Raw genomic sequence first — 21,770 nt, 5'->3', positions numbered from 1 at the left:
AGAAATTTTCAAGATTATGATGGTAGAAAGTCTTGCAGAATTTTACAGTTAATCAGTTGTTGACCCAGTCAATAGGTTTTCACAATCCTATTTTCATTGATCAGGTTACTCTGGCTAATTGTTTTCCCAAATTCCCCATGGACTATATAGCATGAAAATAAGGGTAACCGTAAGTCAAGAGGGAACATGAGGGTTGTTTCATTTCTCGGTTAACATTGATCAAAGTCAAGGCAGTTCTGAGTTTGAAAGTTCTCTTATAGATGAAGAATTATTATCTTTCCCAGGGGCAGATGTAAACAAAAAAAAGTAGCATTGGAAGGGACACGTGGGGTGGTGGGCGAAAGTGGAAAGTAATTCAAAATGCATTTGTAAATGGTGAAAATAGAAATGAATGGGTATGATCTGAAGGCCATAAGAGGAATGTGAATGCAAAAGGCCCTGCTGAGTGCCCCCCCCCCCCCCCCCCCCCCCCACCATGAACTGTCTTCCTCGGATGGTCACGTCGCACATCGACCCGGCACAGACCCATTTGCACTTTATACTGTTTTACTGGTTTTTTTTAAATCTTGTTTCTCTGGGTGTCTAAATTTTTGTTAATTAAGTTATTACATCAGATGGAAGCTGCATACCAAATCTCGTTGTGCCTCAGTACAATTACATTAAAATATATTATTATTATTATTACAATGATTGGGATTTAAATATCCCAAGCCAAGTAGTTTAAATTTCCTGAGATATTTATAGTTTAGGAGAGGCAACATAAAAATGGAGGCAGGATGGCCTTGATATTAAAGAAAAGGATAAAGTAGAAAATGTTGGTCTTGGATCAGAAAACTAGATAGATTTGCTTTGAATGTAGGTATGAAACAGGAGGCAAAAATGCATTTGTGGGAGTTGGCTACAAATAATTCTGGTAAAGCAGAATATTTATTGCATAATTCAGAGGTGCATATAACAAGGGTCAAATAGTAATTGTAATGGACTTTAATCTACATATGTACTAGGGCAAACCAAATTAGCAATTAAAGTCATAGACAGCATGGAAATGGGTCATTTGGCCCAACTCATTCATGCTGACCAAGATACTTATCTAGGCTAGTCCTCTTTGCTTCTGTGTGACCTATATCCCTCTAAACCTTTCCAATCCATGTACGTATCCAAATGCTTTTCAATGGTGTGAAGGATATATTCATCAACGGTTTAAGATATGTATTTCTGCATCAGTTTGTTGTCAAACCATTGAAAATTGGCAGGTTATTTTAGGTATGATACTGTGCACTTAGAAACATTTAATTGATAATCTGGATGTTAAGGGAACTATGATCAGTCAAAAGCTAGTGCCTTAAACCTGAGTAAAGCAAACTGCAAGGATATTAGGTGTGACTTAACTGGTAGATGAGAAGCTACATTAAAAGGAATATTAAAGCAATAGCTTACTTCCAAAGAATTAATATATATTTTACGAATAATATAACTCCCTTTCTGAAAGCTAAACAGTACAACAAAAAATGTTTTTGCTGTGTCCTGCAGAAGATAAAGAAAGCACTCAATCAAAAGTAAAGGCTTGCAATGTCAGAATCCAACAGCAGAAGACCAAGGCATTTAATCAGTAAAGGGAGAATAGAATGCAGGAGGAGACAAAGGGGGAAACACCAAAAAAGTCAGACATTATGATAGTATATGCATTTATAAAGAGGAAAATGTTAACTACATTTAACGTGAATCCCACACAGGAGATAGGAAAGATTATATTGGGACATGTGGAAATTTCCCTATAATGATGAGGTGAACTAGGAGGAAAGAGCAGCCCAAAGTAATTAGCATTAATTTTAAAAAGTAATCCTATTGTAGTAATTAATAGGTTTGTACAATCCTGTGGCTCTATGGATTCTAATAGGATTGGAAGCCAATAAATTCCAAGACTTGAATATCTAGATCCCAGGTTTTGAAGGAGATAGCTATGGAGATGGTGGATGTATTGGTTGTCATAGGTTTTAGAACAGTTTCCACAGATTGAATGTAAAGAAACAAACTCACTTCTTAGGAAATGGAGAGAGAAAATAGGGAACTGTGGACCAGCCTAAACTTAGTAATATGAAGAATTATGAAAACTGTTATTAAGAAAGTAACAGGGCACTTAGATGAAATTAGATTAATTTATTGTTTTATACACCAGGGTGCATTTAAATTCCTTTTTCACATGAAGTATACATGGTAATGGTAGATACTACAATAAATACAGAATTTTTGACCCAGGGTAGGGGAATCAAATCAAAAACCAGAGTTTTGAGGTGAAACGGGAAAGACCCGAGGGGCAACCTCCTCCCTCAGAGGATGGTGGATAAATGGAACAAACTGCTGGAAGAGGTAGTCGAGGCATGTGCTATAACTAGCAATGTTACAAAATTTTGAGATTTTAAAAATCAAGTCTGTAATTTATCCCATCAGATAAAGCATAAAAATAAGTTTAATTTGACACCTAATTCACTTTCATATCTCAAGTATTTAAAAAGTTACGGCCATTTTCATACTGGGAAATGAGCATCTTGTTCCCTATTGATTTTCTATGGACATAACAAAAAAGCTGTGATCGTGAACAGTCAAAAGCCCATAATTTTCTTAAAAATTAAGAGAACTGAATGAAATTTTCAGTTATCATAGATTGAAGCATTCTGAAACAAATATAAAATAATCTTACTTGGATGACCTGAAATTAAAGCATATAATTAGTTAGTTACCTAATTGTAGCTAATTTCAGACTTCAATTACTAGATCTAAACATCTATCCATTTCTTAATAAATGATTAACATTTTTAAATAGCCTAAATGTCCAAATAATATTCACAAATAATTCACAATAAAACATGATTTTTAAATCTCATTTACATTAATTTATAGGCCAAATGGAAGGAATTTAGTGTTTAATTGCTGTAAATAAATGCCCATTTAAATCAGCTTTCCAGTGGGTCCCTGTGGAACGCGCTGGTTTAGAACGTTCACATTGCGGTAGATTTGTGCCCCCAAATGCCGAGAAAAATACTGCGGGATATAATGGGCCCAAATTGAGCTACTCGCAATATTAAACTTTGTATAAAGGGATCTTTAGAAGCCCTTTTTAATGTAAAAATATACAGCCTAACTTCAGTTGTTTGCTTTATGAGACCCAGCGGTTGCTGGCGGTCGCGGGTTTAGAGATTGATTTTTAAACTACTATAACTATTATTCAAGGCCTTTAAACCTAATAATAGCTTTTGCGACGGGGTCTTCCAGCGATTTTTCGTTAATAATTAACTAGGCTGAACATTTTCGATTGGAACAGCTTAGAGAAAATCGCGTTTTAAACCCGCCCCCCTCTAAACGGCGCCAAAATCGCGCACACCGCAGCGGCAGATTTTCAACGACGCTTCAGGTAGGCTTTGCAACATACCTACTATAACAGCATTTATAAAACATTTGGACAGGTACATGGATAAGAATGGTGTAGAGGAATATGGGCCAAACTCGAACAAATGGAACTAGCCTGGATAGGATATCTTGGCCAGCATCGTTGATTTGGACCGAAGGACTGTATGACTCCGACAACAGTAGTGTTATTACCAATCTTAATGATCAAGTTGGTGCTGTACTTGGCCACACAGTCATAGATGTACAGGGAGTAGAGCACAGGACTGAGCGTACAACCTTGATGAGTATCAATGTTGCAGATCAGAATAGGAAAAATGTTATGTACAGTTTTATCAGATAATCTGTTTCGTTTATAATTGTCATGTTTACTGAGGTACAATGAAAAGCTTTTGTTTGCGTCCTATCCAGTCAAAGAAAAGACTAGACATGAATACAATCAAGCCATCCACAATGCACAGATAAGGATAAAGGTACACCATTTAGTGCAGGATATAATATTGAACTATTTTAAAATCTGATTTATCAGACATCAAAGGTTTCCTGGGAGGTCAGGTCCGTACTCGAGTTGATGAGAGGACTGTTCAGTTGTTTGATGACACCTGGGGAGAAACTTCCTGAATCTGGAGGTATGTGTTTTCAGACTTCTATACCTCTTGCCTGATGGGAGATGGGAGATGAGAGAGTGACTGGGGTGAGACTGGTCCTCGATTATATTTGCTGCCTTGCTGAGGCAGCATGAAGTGCAGATGGAGTCAAAGGAAAGGAGGTTGGTTTATGTGATGGTCAGGGCTACACCCACAACTGTAATTTCTTATCTTGGATGGAACTGTTCTCAAGCCAGGCTGTGATGCATGCTACAAAATGTTCTCTATGGCACATCTGTAGATTGGTGAGGGTTGCTGGGGGCATGCCAAATCTTCTAAGCCTTCTAATAGGTATGTTGCAAAGCGTACCTGAAGCGTCGCTGAAAATCTGTCGCTGCGGGTGTGCGCGATTTTGGCGCCGTTTAGAGGGGGGCGGGTTTAAAACGCGATTTTCTCTAGGCTGTTCAAATCGAAGATGTTCAGCCTAGTTAATTATTAACGAAAAATCGCTGGAAGACCCCATCGCAAAAGCTATTATTAGTTTTAAAGGCCTCGTATAATAGTTATAGTAGTTTAAAAATCAATTTCTAAACCCGCGACCACCGGCAGCTGTCAGGGTCGCATAGAGCAAATAATAGAACGTAGGCTGCTTATTTTTACATTAAAAAGGGCTTCTTAAGATCCCTTTATACAAAGTTTAATATTGCGAGTAGCTAATTTTGGGCCCATTATATCCCGCAGTATTTTTCTGGGCATTTGAGGGCACAAATCTACCGCAATGTGAACGTTCTAAACCAGCGCGTTCACAGGATCCCACTAGAAAGCTGATTTAAATGGACTTTAATTTACAGCAATTGAACACTAAATTCCTTCCATTTGGCCTATAAATTAATGTAAATGAGATTTAAAAATCATGTTTTATTGTGAATTATTTGTGAATATTATTTGGACACTTATGCTATTTAAAAATGTTAATCATTTATTAAAAGATGGATAGATGTTTAGATCTAGTAATTGAAGTTTGAAATTAGCTAAATTGGGTAACTAACTAATTATATGCTTTAATTTCAGATCATCCAAGTAAGATTATTTTATATTTGTTTCAGAATGTTTCAATCTATGATAACTGAAAATTTCATTCAGTTCTCTTAATTTTTAAGAAAGTTATGGGCTTTTGACTGTCCATGATCACAGCTTTTTTGTTATGTCCATAGAAAATCAATAGGGAACAAGATGCTAATTTCCGAGTATGAAAATGGCCATAACGTTTTAAATACTTGAGATATGAAAGTGAATTAGGTGTCAAATTAAACTTCTTTTTATGCTTTATCTGATGGGATAAATTGCAGACTTGATTTTTAAAATCTCAAAATTTTGTAACATTGCTACTTCTAAGGAACTATAGATGCTGATCTGGAAGTCCAGACGCTAGGTGCAGATGGAACCCTCAAGGCCAATATCCAGGAGTTTTGAGATGAGGTTATTTGGTATTATGGTGTTGAAGGCTGAGCTGTATCAATGAATAGCATCCTAATGCAGGTGTTCTAATTGTCAAGGTGGTCCAGAGCTGAGGGTAGTTCTCCGTGGACATGTTCTTTCTATAATCAAATTGCAAGGAATCTAGATCGTCTGTCAATCTGGCGCAGATGTGTGTCATGATCAGTTTTAATTGATCACTTCAGTCTGGTCAGTGTTAGAACTACTGGGTGGTAGTCATTGAGACGGGTCACATATTTTCCTTGGGCGCTGGAATTCTGGAGGTTTCCTTGAATCAGTTGTGGACAGTGGACTGTTGAACTTGGAGATTGAAGATGACGGCGAAGACTGGCCTGTAGATTGACACAAGACTCCATCCGGACTCTTTCTGAGAATTTACCATTGTGAAAGCAGATCTGACTTCTGCCACAGCGATGTATAGGACAGAGCCAGTGCAGAGTGGGCGAATGTCATGGTTGACCTTCATTTGACTGTGTAGAACAGGCATAAAAGTCATTGAGTTCGTCTGGTAAAGACACATAGTTGCCAAAGATCAGCCCATGTTTTCGGCCCACGATGTTATATTCAGACACTGCCACATTTACCTGGCATCCATTTAGAATAAAAGAATGGTACAGCTCAAGAACAGGCCCTTCGGGTCACCCTCCATCAGACTGAAGAAGGGTTTTGGCCCGAAACGTTGCCTATTTCCCTCGCTCCATAGATGCTGCTGCACCCGCTGAGTTTCTCTAGCATTTTTGTCTATCTTCGGGTCACAATATCTGTGCCGAACATGATGTCAAGCCCATCACTTATCTACCTGTACATAACCCATATCCCTCCATTCCTTACATATCCATATGCCAATCCATAGAAAATAGAAACAGAAAATAGGTGCAGGAGTAGGCCATTCGGCCCCTTGAGCCAGCACCACCATTCAATATGATCATGGCTGATCATCCAAAACCTATGCCATTCCTGCTTTTTCCCCCATATCCCTTGATTCTGTCGGCCCTAAGAGCTAAATCTAACTCTCTTTTGAAAACTCTTGAAATCCAAATGTTTTTTAAATGCCACTAATGTATCTGTTTCAACCAGTACCTCAAAGCACTTACCACACCAAAAATAAATTATCCTGCACATCTCTATTAAACTTTGCACGCCCCCTCATCGTGAAGTGCAGATGTAATCAATGGTGGGAAGTCTGGTCAATGTTATGGACTGGGCTACATCTACAACTCTCTATATTTTTTGGGAACCTTGGTTAGATCTAAAGAAGAATGCCGAATTTCCACAGTCTCCTCAGTAAGAGTAGAGCTGTGGGTGTGCCTTCTTGGCTGTTGCATCAATGTGGTTGGTCCACAACAGATCATTTATATTAATAATGGCAAGGAACATGAAGCACTCAACCATTTCCTCTTCAACACTATTGATGCTGATTGGAGCATGTACTCCGTCCGGCTTACAAAAGTCAATAATTAGTTCCTTCGTCCTACATTGAGGGAGAAGTTATTGTCCTGCCATTATGTCGCTAAGTTCTTTATCTCCTTCCTATACCCTCTTGTCGTGGTTTGGCCCACCACAGTGCTGTCATCTGCAAACTTGTAGATGGAATTGGAGCCAAATTTGACTGTATAGTCCTATGACTGAGAACGCATCCTTGTGGGGTACCTGTGTGGAGAATTATTGTGGAGGAGGTGTCACCTATCCTCACTGAGGTCTGTGGATCAGGAAGTCGAGAATCCACTGGCAGAGGCAGGGGGGCGGCCATACTGATTCACAGCAGGTATGAAAGAGAGGGAGCAGAACTTGAAGGAAGAGTTACATTTAACAACGTCAGCCAGCATGAGAACCGGGAAGGAAAGTTGGGTGATTGACTGCCTCATGTGAATTAAGGGAGCTGAAACAGGATGATTTGTAGAGGGCATGCGGGGAGTTAGAACTAAAGAAGAAGCAGTTGTAATGTTGGTGGTGGTAGGAGAGAGTCATTAGATGTTGTCTTAGTGAGCAATAGAATGAAGTGAAGTAACACAATGTAGACTAGTTGGTCTCAATCTGAACGATTTGCTTTAAGATTGTTATTGGATAGGTGGATGAATGAGAAGGATTTAAGACTGTAGTGGAGAAATAAAAGGTGGGATCATCTTTGAATGCTATGATGATTTGGAATAATCATTTGATAATGGTTAACTTAATTGTATTCTTTTGGGGACAAGAGTGTGATACTGTTGACTATGTCAGGAATGGCAAGGGTGACAAAAAGTTGATATTATTGGGCACTAAAATATCATAGCTGGCAATTAGGGTTGGCTGTGCACTGTGGCAAGTGCAGGTTTTAAGGTTAGATGATTGACAATTTGAAAGGTTTAAGTGAATTGAAATGCTTCCTTGTCAGTGCTCTTTTTTACCTCTGACCAACCTTACAATTGTCTGTCCAGAGCTCCAAGATTTGGCTATCAAATTTTGTATATCTATACTCCCGTGAAATGCCTTGAGATATTTTGATAAGTTTGAATTGCTACATAATTATAAGTTGCTCTTGTTGCTAAGGATTTGCTCCTTTTATTTATTTTCCGTTACTCTCCACCTAAATGGTAACCTGATAGCTGAAAATATCACTGAGTTCTTAGTAAGTTCATGTTGTACTATTATCTGTTGCAGCACCTGAACAAAATCTGGTTTTATTGCAGAGCAGCTTTCCGCAGTTCATTTTATATACTAAGCAAATTTTACAATATAGTGCTTTACTTATTATTTTTACTAAATGGAGGTCCAGATTTTCCTCTTGCTTATTTTAGTAATAGTTAATGCAAGATCTTTGCTTGAATTGAGATATTACCACTAAAAGCATTAAAGAATAATAAATAATTCCTGGGAATAATTAATATTTTTAATGGATAAAATTCAGACTAGAAAATTAGCATTTGTGCTGCAGGAGTCGTGCAAGTGAAATCTGGATCTTCTCTTTTGGCACTGTGTTGCATTTTTAAGCTTATTTGCCAAATGAAGACACTTCTGTTGAATTTAAATGGTACAGACTAAGGAGCTTAGAGCAGAGCCATTAAGTTTTAAAATCCAATGTCAAATTGTTAAATTCATTTTCCACTCAAATAAGGGTGCTTTTCATTTATATGTATTCATTCATATAGTTGGATTGAGTGGAGAGAAATTTGGACTTCCATATTTATGATGAGAAAATTAATTGCATTTTATGTTCAGCAATGGACTAATATTTTCTTCTACCACTTCGGCACAACCTGAATGTAAAATTCTGCTATTGTCTAAGCTATTCATAGTCTTATCTAAAAGATGCATTCCTCTCTATTCTTTTGTACATTGTAATTTTATGCAGTGCCATATACGTTGCTGAAAAGCCAAATTTATCCTATCTGTTAAAATTATATGTCGATTTGCAAATCAAATGCACAATAACTCACCAACTGACTATCCACTGATATATTTGCTCGTCCATCCTCATCAACCCATTTGCAGCCTTTGACACCGTTGATCAGGCCCTTTTTCTGCATCTTACTGCATTAATATGTTCTTATCTGGTTCTCATGTATGCAGCCATATCTGGGAATCGCCTGCAACAATTTCATTTCCTACTACTGTGCACTTTCTGACATCATGCAAAACCTTTCCTTGGTTCCAGTGCTTATTTCTCATCAATATGGAGCCCCTCAGTGAAAAGATCAGAAAATATATAAACTGATAGCATTCAGTCTCAATTTACTATCTTTCTCCAGATTCCCAAAGTGCATCTGTTTCTCATGTTGATTATAGCCGTGTCCAGTTTTGGATGAATAGAGATTTCTTCCAATTAAATATTGGATGATCTAATTCCATTCATCTGCCTATGCACTGTCTTGAAGCCGAACATATCCATTCATAAGGCCATAAAGAATAGTAGAATCAGGCCATTCGGCCCATCAAGTCTACTCCGCCATTTAATCTTGGCTGATCAATCTTTCCCTCCTGACCCCATTCTCTTACCTTCTCCCCATAACATCTGACACCTGTACTAATCAAGAATCTATCTGTCTCTGCCTTAAAAATATCCACTGACGACCTCCACAGCCTTCTGTGGCGAAGAATTCCACAGATTCACCATCCTCTGACTAAAGAAATTTCTCCTCATCACTTTCCTAAAAGAACGTCCTTTAATTCTGAGGCAATGGCTTCTAGTCATACTCTCCCACTAGTGGAAACATCCTCTCCACATCCTCTCTATCCAAGCCTTTCACTATTTTGTATGTTTCAAGAGGTCCTCGCTCATTCTTCTAAACTCCAGCGAGTACAGGCCCAGTGCGACAAACGCTCATCATCGGTTAACCCACTCATTCCTGGGATCTTTCTAGTAAATCCCCACTGGACCCTCTCCAGAACCAGCACATCGTTCCTCAGATATGGTGCCCAAAATTGCTCCCAATATTCCAAATGCAGCCTTACTAGCGCCTTATAGAGCCTCAACATTACATCCCTGTTTTGTATACAAGCCCTTTTGAAATAAATGCTAGCATTGAGTTTGCTTTCTTTACTACCGATTCGACTTGCAAATTAACTTTTCGGGAATCCTGCTCCAGCACTCCCAAGTCCCTTTGCACCTCCGATTTCTGGATACTTACTGTCCCATCTCAACCCCATTCCGCCTTCCGCAAGGACCCCTCCCTTCACAACTCCTTGATTTACTCATTCCTTCCCACCCAAACCACCCCCTTCCCAGGTAATTTTCCCTGCAACCCCAGGAGACGTAACACCTGTCCCTATACCCCCTTCCTAGCCACCATCCAAGGACCCCAGCAGTCCTTCCGGGTGAGCAGAGGTTCACGTGCTCTTCCTCATCCATGGCATCCTGTGTTCGTGATGTGACTCCTGTACATCGGCTAGACCAAGCATAGACTCAGCGGCCTGCTGGATCTCCCAGTTACTAACCACTTTAACTCCCTTTCCCATTCCCATGCTGATCTTTCTGTCCTGGGCTTCCTTCATTGTCAGAGTGAGGCCACATGCAAACTGGAGGAACAGAACTTCATATTACTTCAATGGTATGAGCATTGAATTCTTCAATTTTAGGTGATGTAACTAACCCCCACCTGGACTACCATTAATCTTCCCCCGTCCCTACCTCCCCAGGTACTTTCCTCCCTCCTGCTTTGCAACGCCTCAAACCTGGCTCACACCCACTATTCTTATCACTGACCTTTGTTCCAACAATCTGCCTGTCAAAAACAACCCTCACCAATGTAGACCCATTACCTGCCATGCTGTCCTGGCTTCTCCCCTCTTCAGTTTTCTTCTCCCGTCCGCCCGTCCCCCGCAAACAGTCTGAAGAAGGGTATTACCCCGAATCATCATCTATCCATGTTCTCCAATGATGTTGTCTGACCTGCTGAGTTACTCCAGCACTGTGAATCCTCTCCAATAGTTTCCCTACCACTGACATGAGTCCTACTGGCCTATAATTCCCTGGATTCTTCCTACTTCCGTTAAACAGAAAAACAACATTAGCTACTTTCCAGTCCTCCAGGACTCGCTAATGGCTAGGGAAGCGGCCAAATTTATTGTCAAGTTTTAAGCAAACTCCTCTCTAGCCTCTCTCAATAACCTGGGATAAATCCCATCAAGCAAGGCCTGAGGATTTATTCACCAGAGCCCCAACACCTTGTTAATCTCAAACTACCTGTGAATGTTCGTATTCTCCACACTGATCTCATTGTCATCTATACCCTTCTCAGTTAAAATAGAAGCAAAATAACTTGTATAGTACTTTGTCTACATCTCCTGACTCCAAGCACAAATTCCCTCCTTTAACCTTGAATGATCCTACCTTCTCCATGGTTACCCTCTGGTTTTCAATGTAGGTATAACAAAAATTGGCATTTTCTTTAATCTGAGGAATGAGAAGGGTAAATAAACATTACACATTATTCATTTAATCTGGTATATGCATCACATCAGTGTTATTGTGATATAAATAATCTCAATAACTAGATTCACTGTTAATACTACGATTGCTTTGAAAAGTGAGTCTCCCTGTCAAACAAGACACAGTGGAAGGACTGGATGATTTAAATGGCCTCTCAGAAGAAGTGCTTGAGCATTTGCTATTAATCTTGCTACTAAATGAGAGCAATCCAATTAAATAATGACCAAATGCTGTACACAGTAGTAATTGAACACAGGCATTGTGCCTGTGTTCACAGAAAACCATCCATATCCTGAATTTCTGAAACACAAACGCCCTTTTCCCATTGAATCTCATGTTTAAGAGGCGATGCATTCCTATGGTTTTTCTCTCATATTAAGCCATTTTACCGGCATTGACAAAGTGACCTACTGCCTTTATTTTACAGCTGTGGCCAACAGACTCTGGAGATGGACACACATTCGTGAATTAGGAAAGGATTCAGGAAAGGGACTGAGATTTGAGGATCAGGGTTCATAGGCGTTAGGTGGTATGGGGGGGTTGGGGGGGGGGGTAGCTAATGAGTCAAAGCGTGGTGACTTAATGGAAGTAAAATAAAGAGATCACTTTAAGGTGCAGACATGGTGACAGCGTCTCTCCACGAAGCAGCATGTCAGAAAATGCTTTGCAGCAAAAGAGGGGAGCCTTAGTCTTCATGGCCAGCTCCTTAAAAGTAATTCCCTGATGTGTTTGCATGTCCGCAGCCTGGAGAGGGATTATTTTCAGGTGTGTGTAGCCTGTGTTGCTAAGAGTGCAGATCTTGTTGGCAGAGAAATGTTACATGCATGGTTATGTGAGCAGACTGTGGGGGTGGGGTCAACACTGCAGAAAATGCAGGCTGAATTAATGGATCATTTTCTACTGACGTAGGGAATTCCTACCATTGTCTCTCCATGTATACAGACAAAGGCAATTCAACCACTTTATAACTAAAATATCTTCACTGAAATCTCTGCAACATTAATGCTTTGCATCAGTCATAATTTGTCCTTTTGAATTTATACATGGTACATATGTATACATGTGTGTCGATCATTGACTGCTAGGTTATAGTAAAACATTCGGGGAGCCATTGTACTCAGGTTTTAATGCATTCGCAAAAGGATTGTTCAAAGGAAAATAGCAGTTTGGAAGGTAAATATCCACTTTTATTGCAGTTGGAATGTTCACTGTAAGCCTTTATGAACCAAAGAATAATCTTAAAATAGTTTTAGAAACACAAAAGACACAGAATTTTGAATTAAAACAGTGCAGAAACAAAGCCACGATAGGTCTGTCAGCATGTGGTTAGATAAAAGTCACGTTAATGTGTCACGTGACAACTCTTTGAAAACGTTTTGGATTTTTAATTGAGCTGGTATGGAATATTTTCTTATCTATGACCAACTATAGTTTATTTAGAATTCAAAGATTTTTTTGCCATATTTGAGGGTAATCAGACGTGTTTTGGTACCGTTTACTTTGCAAAATTCATATGCATATTTTTTGAATAATCTGCTATTGATTTGATGAAAAGCCAAAACATGTCTTGCAGTTCAGCTTTAAGGTGCTTATGTTTTGTATTTGGTGGCTGTGTCTGGTTTTACTTCTAAATTTATGCAAGTAATTGAGATTTTTTTTGTGTGGGTACATCAGCAAGCTCAACGTTTAATGCCATTTCTTAATTCCCCTTGAGAATGTGGTGATATGCTGTCTTCCTCAATTGCTGGCCCTTGCTTTGATGATACTTTTGTAGTTCTGCTTAGTAAGGAGTAACCAGGATTTTGATTGAAATGATGAAAGAATAGCAATAAATGTCCAAATCAAAATAAGGGGTTGGCCATTTAGAACAAAGATCAGAAGTAATTTCGTCACCCAGTGGGTGGCGAATTTTTGGAATTCTCTCTCGAAGAAAGCCAAACAGGCTCAGTTGTTTAGTAGATCAATAGATTTTTAAATATTAAGGGAATTGGCAGATGTGGAATTAGTGCTGGAAAATGGCTCTGTTAAAAGGTCGGCCATGATCTTATTGAATGCAGAACAACCACACCAAACCAAGTGACCCGTGCTTTTTTGTGTTATGTTTGTCTTGGAATGGTACTTGCAGAAGAATGCCTTGTCATTCTTGTTGGTTGATGCTACTGGTTTGGGAGATGCTGTGAATCTTGATTAGTTTCTGTGGTTTATTATGTAGGTGATATAACTGCAGCATCAATGAACCAATGGCAGTGAGTGCTTAAACTGTTGGATGAGGTATCAATGATGAGGGCTGCTTCATCTTGAGTGATGTTGCGTATTGATGGAGATGAAGTCGTCCAGAGAAGTGATGAGCATCCCATCAACTAATTTCTGCCACTGTACCCAACCTCTGATCTGCATCTGTAGCCATGCTATTTGTAACATTCCTGTATTTAATTTTCCCACCTCCCCAGGATGTTGAAAATGGGGGTATTAGTGATATTAATCCTGTTAAATAAATACTCTCTTGTTGAAGATGATCGCTTTGTGCTTAGAATGTATATACTGTTTCTTAACATGACTTTGAACGCACATGGGTAGGGACTGTTTTATTGTTTGAAGAGTTGCGCATATAGTGCTATCCTCTGAATACCTGACATTGTGATGAAGGATCCTTGATTGATGAAACAGCTGAGGATGATTGGCTGGATACATTGCCGAGCCCAGGGTGAATACTTGGCAATGTGCGTTGGTCATTGGAGAGTTTGTTATGTCTTAATTTCAATTATTTCAAATTTTCTAGGCTTTCTTAAAGTTGTAGCTCAAAAGCAAAATACATCAGATGTTTGAAATTTGAAGTATAAATATTGTAGTTACTCAATAAGTCGGGTATCATATATGGAGAGAGAAATATGTATTTCAGGGTTAACTTTTCATCAGAACTGAGAAACGTTATAAAACAAAGAAATAAAACAAGTTTTAAGATGCTTAGAAAGCTGGTGAATGTTAGGAAATGGGAGAGGATAGAACACAAGGAAGTCTGTCATAGGAAGGCAAGAATGAAAACAAATACAAAAGGGGAGATATGTGGAAGACAAATGGGGGTGATATAGGTCAATCTGAAAAAGGTTGTAAATTGGAGAACCAGATTTACCAGAAGGGATAATGCATAGTCATTGTTAGAAATAGTGGGTCTGGAAGATTCTGATATCCCGGTTGGAAGATGAACAGTTGACTCTTACATTTGCATTGAGCTTTGTGGTACCAATACAGGAAGGAAGGACCAGCATGAGAACAGTGGAGAATAAAAGTGATTGCCAGTTGGAAATTTGGTATCATGCTTGTGGGTTGAAGGTGTTCACCAATCTATTTGAATGCTTAAGTGTTAGAAGTAAAATATTCTGCCTGGAAAATGCACTAGATGTCCTTCAGTTACATTGGAAAGTGGTGTGGACAATGGAGTGAGTATTGGTGGAGATGACTGTAAATTACATCTTGCATGGGGTGGTGGGTATATGGACCAAACTGCCACAGGAGGTAGTTGAGGTGGGTATTTTAAGAGCATTAAAAGATGGACAGATATATTGATGGGAAAGATTTAGAAGGATATGGGCTAAACGCAGGAAAAAGTGTCTAGTTTAGATGAGCATTTTGTTTGGTGTAAGAAATTGGTACAAAGAGCCGGTTTCCTTGCTGTACGACTCTGACTGTCTCAAGTTTTCCACACTACTCATTTACTCTATCTTATCCCCCAATATGCTTGCGGTATCACTAGCTGCTATGAAAAGAGGCAGTGTTGTTATCTTGTGGCAAATCTGTCTCTGCCTTGCAAACATTAAAAAGCACTTTCTCAAATCGTCCTCTGAGCTAAGCTCCCAGACCAACCACCGGACCATTATTTCTGAGACAGTCACTCAAAGTTGGAGAAGATCAGTTTGGAGGAACATTCCTATAGGAGAGTTATTAGCACTTGTGATTTTTGAAACTAGATTGGAAGAAAAAAGACTTGTTGAACCAACAGATGAGGTGAAGGATGAAGTGTGTCTGCAGCCAAGGACAACGTTGGAAAACTTAAGTTGATACATTACAAATACAGTTATCAAATCATGAATTAAAGAATTCTTGACCAAGGAAACCTGTCAAATAATTATCTTCTAATTTTTTTTTTTTTTAACAGTTTGCATTTTTCTGTTCATTACTGGGGCCATTTTCTAGTCATGCACACTGCCAGATGTATTTGGGAAAAATTAACAAAACACTGAATACCCTATTGTATGTCTGTGCTGGAAAATTCTCTAGCTACTGTTGCACCAGAGTATGTTGCTTCATAGTCCAGAAGTTGCATCAACTATACAAGAAAATAAATCAGATTCCTAATGAATTTTGCTCAGACCAAATGGTTTTGTTTGTAGGAACAAACAAATAAGGATCTGTAAGAAGCAATTTTTATTCAAACAAAATTGGTGTGAAGCCAAATACTTCCCCATAATTAATCTGAAGCCATTGCTAATTTTTCTGATATTTATACTGACTTTTTTTATTTGTTCCTCTTGAGTTTTACTCACTGAATTCTTCTAGCAGTTTGATTTTTGCGCAAGAACACACAAGAAAATAGGAATGAGATTAGGTCTGCTGCCCCCTTTAGCTTGGCCTGCCATTCAACATGATTATGGATGATGTACCCAAGGAATTAACTACTCTTATGTGTCAGGTCCCCTACTCATTTAAAATATGATCTACCTCCACTTTAAATGCCTCATAAAAGAATTCCAGAGATTCACTATCCCCTATGGGAAAAAATGTCCATGTGCCTTGGGTTTAAATGACTGGTGCCTCACCTTGTAACTCTGTCCCCTAATTCAAGACTGAACACTATTATGTTTGTTATATTTCAATAAGATTGCCCTTCATTCTTTGAAACTCCAAAACAAAGTACAGACCTAACCTATCTAACCTAGAAAATAGGTGCAGGAGTAAGCCATTTGGCTCTTCGAGCCAGCACCGCCATTCAATATGATCATGGCTGATCATCCAAAATCGGTACCCCGTTCCTGCTTTTTCCCCATATTCCTTGATTCCATTAGCCCTAATCTAACTCTCTCTTGAAAACATCCAGTGAATTGGCCTCCACTGCCTTCTGTGGCAGAGAATTCCACAGATTCACAACTCTCTGGGTGAAAAGGTTTTTCCTCATTTCAGTCCTAAATGGCTTCTTAAACTGTGACCCCTGGTTCTGGATTCCCCCAACAACGGGAACATTTTTCCTGCATCTAACCTGTCCAATCCTCTAAGAATGTTATATGTTTCGATAAGATCCCCTCTTATCCTTCTAAATTCCAGTGAATACAAGCCCAGTCGACTCATTCTTTCATCATATGTCAGTCCCGCTATCCTGGGAATTAACCCAGTGGACCTACGCTGCGCTCCCTCAATAGCAAGAATATCCTTCCTCAAATTAGGAGACCAAAACTGCACACAATACTGTAGGTGCGGTCTCACCAGGGCCCTGTACAACTGCAGTAGGACCTCCTTGCTCCTCAACTCAAATCCTCTCACAATGAAGGCCAACACGCCATTAGTTTTCTTCACTGCCTGCTGTACCTGCATGCTTACTTTTAGCGACTGAGTCTAGTTCTAGTTGCACGTCCATTTTTTCCAATCTGACATCATTCAGATAATAATCTGCCTTCCTGTTCTTGCCACCAAAGCGGATAACCTCACATTTATCCACATTATACTGCATCTGCTATGCATCTGCCCACTCACCCAACCTATCCAAGTGCAGCCTCATGGTATCCTCCTTGCAGCTCACACTGCCACTCAGCTTTGTGTCATCCGCAAACTCGGAGATGTCGTATTTAATTCCCTCGTCTAAATCGTTAATATATATTGTAAATAACAGGGTCCCAGCACCAAGGCTTACGGCACCCCACTAGTCACTGCCTGCTATTCTGAAAAGGAACCGTTAATTCCTACTCTTTACTTCCTCTTTGCTATCTAGCCTCGCTTGATAGGACAATCCAGGATATAGGCCAGTGAAACTTTTTTGGACTAATTCCATTGTTGCTATGGGCAATGGAACCAAAACTGGTTAGCCAGGTGTAGTCTCAGCTACATACACCCTGTATAATTATTTTTAAAACTTTCTAAACACCTCTCCTTGCCAGTAAAGTTCAATATCCTATTTGGCCTCATTAAGTACTTGCTGCAGTTAGAGCTTAATTTGATTTGTGAGATCATGAACTTTCTCCTGGCATGGAGAAAACAATTAACATTTAAAAAACAATTCAATGTCAAAAGTCTCTATGTTTTTGTGTGCTTTATTCTATTCCAATGTCTGGCAATTTGTCACTGGTCAAAGATAATTCTGTTTAAAATCAAATCCAGCCAAATATGTGCTGACCCTACCAATCAAAATCGGGCTTTTTTCATATCTAGATTTATTTGATGTTCTATCCTGTTTAGTTCTTTGTCTGTCCCAAGAATACGTAACCTCACAACTAAATTCTTAGACATGCTCTGGGGAAATCTACTGAAATTAAGTGAAAACCGGGGTCTGATATCTTCTCAAAGCTTGCCCTTGAATGAAGATCCCATTAAAAAGAAATTACACATACATATGTGACAACCAGTCAACTATGCATCCTACACATTCATAAAGCACACAGTGTTAAAATTAATATCTACGTATTTTGATATTGGCATAATTCATTACGAATTTACATTGTGACATACCATCCATTTCATGTTACAACCAGTCTGACGAAGGGTTTCATGTTACAATCATGTCTGAAGAACGGTTTCGGCCCGAAACGTCACCTATTTCCTTCGCTCCATAGATGCTGCTTCACCTGCTGAGTTTCTCCAGCATTTTTGTGTACCTTTCATGTTACAACCAAGCAGTTTTATTTCCAGTTTTCTCAAAAGTATATTGTTGGCATGCCATATTCCAGCAGAACATATCCTTGTAGATCTCTCAATTTTGAGCTGCAGTTTTAAATCAGGCAGAATTTGTAACCACTTTTTTTCCTCTTAGTACAAAAATGGTGGTATCTAAGATTTTATCCATAGGTGCTTTATATTTTGCTTTAATTCATCGATTTGCATTAATCCAAGTTGGTTTAACTAAATCTAACTGCTGTCATATTCCAACTATGCTTTTGTTATAGGATGACCCAAACGGAATAGCCAATTGATGATGTATTCAGTGACCTAAACCTTGATATTACTGATTATTTTTATATATATGAAACATATCAAATTGAATCTATAATTAAAAATTCACACTAATAATGTTAGTTAATCACTTAGACAGGTACATGGATAAGTCAAGTCAGGTTTATTCGTCACATACACATACGAGATGTGCAGTGAAATGAAAAGTGGCAATGCTCGCGGACTTTGAGCAAAAAGACAAACAAACAAACTACAAATAGAATGTAACAGAATCACATATTCTTTTTCATATTAAATATTGTGGGCGGAAGGAAAAAGGGAAGAAAACAGCAATTTTAATTTAATTAATAAAGGTTTGGAGGGATATGGGCCAAATGCAGGCCAATGGGACTATCTCAGGTGAACATCGTGATCGGCACGGAAGAGTTGCGTCAAAGGGTCTGTTTTCATACACTATGAATCTATGACAATAAAATTACAATTTTAAAAACGAATGTTTTGGCAAATGGAAGTGTTGATGTGGCAGATAAGTTTGTTAGGTAGTTTCAGGTTTTTGTTGTGTTGCACACACAATGTTCATTTACAAAATCTTAATGAAGGGAATTTTGCAGTGCATTGCTTAGAAATCTAACTTATAGAAATCCAACTTTATGCAAATTCTCCCATAACTTTTATGAAGAAGCATAACAAATAATATTTAAATGTTTCATCAAATTCATTCACGTGGATATAGTAAATGTTCAATTAGTTAAATTATAACTCAAGCCAATTACATTATAATTAAATAATTGAACAATGCTTTTAATGTTGGTTGTGTTATATTGCCCTCTGCAGGACTGCGTATCAAACAGGATCTGGTAACCAGTTACCCTCAGGTGGTGGTGGTTAGAGTTCCCACCCCTTCAGTACAGAATGACAGTGATATAACATTACTGCGCCACCTTGAGAAGATGGGCTGTCGTCTAGCCAATCGTTCACAGGCTATATTGCACTGTGTTAACAAGTTCTGGACATTCCAGGAGCTAGCTGGTCATGGAATACCTTTACCTGACACTTTCTCTTATGGCAAGTATAAATGGATCACTTTGACCCTTCTGTAAACTTCTAAGCAACATTTTATGTTTGTTGAATTTAGCAGCCAAGTAAACAATTAAAATCCTTTGACAAAGCTATTGTTTAGATAACACTGGTTTCTGTAATCCAATGCTGTGACTAGTATTGTCAGTAGAGGGCATACCTTATTATTAAGTTGACAATTGACCATGGAAACAACACTAAATTTATTAAATGCATATGCTTGCCATTCTTGATCTTCAAGTTCTTTTTAATTATGAATATTGCATGTCCTTGAAGACTTCCAACCAATACTTTTCATGCTGTTTGCATCAAAGACTGAGAGCTGAAGCATTTGGGACCAGAATACCACACTTGTGTATGAAATGGCTGGGTGCAGTAATTTAAATGAAGTGCGGCCAGTGGAAGGCAAAGATTGTTTCAAATTAAGATGTATGTATAATATTTTGTTTATGTTAAGTAAGGTTGGGACAGTGAGAGGAGAGAATGGCAAAATATTTGTATTTTTAAAAACCACTGAAGTGGGGAATTGTGGATTAAAGCATTTGTAATCATGTTCCTATTTGCACAATAAATTTATATCTATTTTTATGACAGGTGGCCATGAAAACTTTTCAAAAATGATTGATGAAGCTGAGCCTTTGGGTTATCCAGTAGTAGTTAAAAACACACGAGGTCATCGAGGTACAAACTATTTTTCATTTTGTAGTTCAGCGCAAGCACAGTAAAACACATATAAATTTAATTCCATCATTTTTATTAATCACTTATGTTGAGAACAAATGATCATTGATGACCATTTTATAAGCACAGATTGTGCAGAATTAGATTTTATTTGGAGTCCTCCTGCCTACCACAGGGTTACAGCACACTGTTATTGACACTAACTGGAATTTTGCCACATCAAACCCCAAAATAATACATCCTAGATAATACATTGATATCTATTTTGTGAATCCTATCTAGAAACACGCCATCTGGACCAGAGGCAGTGTCATTTTTAAAACTTATATGTGGGAAAATTGTATAGAGGAATATCATTGTTAGCCCAGAATAGACTCAAGCTAAATTTATTAATGTCAGCATTATTATTAAGAATGGGAAAATGCGATGTAAAATGCTTCTCCAGACTATCTAATTCTATGGGACACCAGATATCTTCTGGCTGGTTTGCAGTCATATTTCCCACGTGAACTATGCGGGTTACGAATGGTCCTTGGGAACGGATCTGTGCCGTATCCTAAGGAGAACTTGTAGATCATTCTAACAAATATTACCAGATGATGCTGACATTGCAAAATTTGGCCTGGCACATGCATGGAGCGTCAACTTAAGCACAGTTTTAGATTTCCTACCATAATACCATAATTTATATAATACGTACATTTTAGACTGATCCTTTCTTAGTTGCTATGCAGCAAAGTATCAAATGAACAAACTTTTGGGAATCATAAAAGTCTCATTTTATTTTTAATTTCTGGGAGTAAGCCATGACAAATTATAATATTGAGAAACAAGGAACTGCAGATGCTGGTTTACCGAAAAGGACACAAAGTACTGGATTAACTCAGCAGGTCAGGCAGCATATCTGGAGAACAAGGAGAGGTCCATGTTCTCAAGAGATGCTGCCTGACCTGCTGAGCTACTCTTTACTTTGTATCTTAAATTATAATATGGAGTTGTCTTGTGGCTCTTGGTGCCACTTTTTAAAATTCTAAAATTTATTCTTTATGGTTCTGATAGAAATTATACATTGTTACACAGTGGAATAGATTGTAAACAGCGTTTACTTGTTTGTCATCCCCCTCCCCCCCCCCCCCCCCCCCCCCCCCTCCTTCAGGTAAAGCAGTTTTCCTGGCACGGGACAAGCATCATTTGACTGATTTATCTCACCTAATACGACATGATGCTCCATACCTTTTCCAGAAATATGTAAAGGAATCCCATGGGAAGGATATCCGTGTGGTGATGGTAGGAGGCCGTGTAATTGGTGCGATGTTACGCTGCTCAACTGATGGAAGAATGCAAAGCAATTGCTCACTTGGTGAGATTTTGCACTTTAGAATGTTTGTATGAATACTTGTGGTTCCCCCTCAATATATGTTGGCAAAGTCAATATGAAAATTGATTATACGGACCTTAATTCCCAA

At 38.6% G+C, this 21,770-nt stretch overlaps 1 protein-coding gene across 2 annotated transcripts in view; it reads left to right on the top strand.

The window, feature by feature from the left end:
• rimkla (ribosomal modification protein rimK like family member A) overlaps window positions 1–21,770 on the top strand; it is a 42,980-nt gene that overhangs the window by 18,229 nt on the left and 2,981 nt on the right. For both annotated transcript variants that reach the window (XM_033048405.1, XM_033048404.1), the window contains exons 3-5: window positions 19,381–19,611; window positions 20,218–20,304; window positions 21,461–21,664. In XM_033048405.1, the coding sequence (XP_032904296.1) occupies window positions 19,381–19,611; window positions 20,218–20,304; window positions 21,461–21,664 (522 nt within the window). The remainder of the gene's footprint in view (window positions 1–19,380; window positions 19,612–20,217; window positions 20,305–21,460; window positions 21,665–21,770) is intronic.

The sequence above is a fragment of the Amblyraja radiata genome, chromosome 31, assembly GCF_010909765.2.
Source record: "Amblyraja radiata isolate CabotCenter1 chromosome 31, sAmbRad1.1.pri, whole genome shotgun sequence".
In the NCBI taxonomy this organism is placed as follows: Eukaryota; Metazoa; Chordata; class Chondrichthyes; order Rajiformes; family Rajidae; genus Amblyraja; species Amblyraja radiata.
This window is presented reverse-complemented; position numbering and strand designations above follow the sequence as displayed.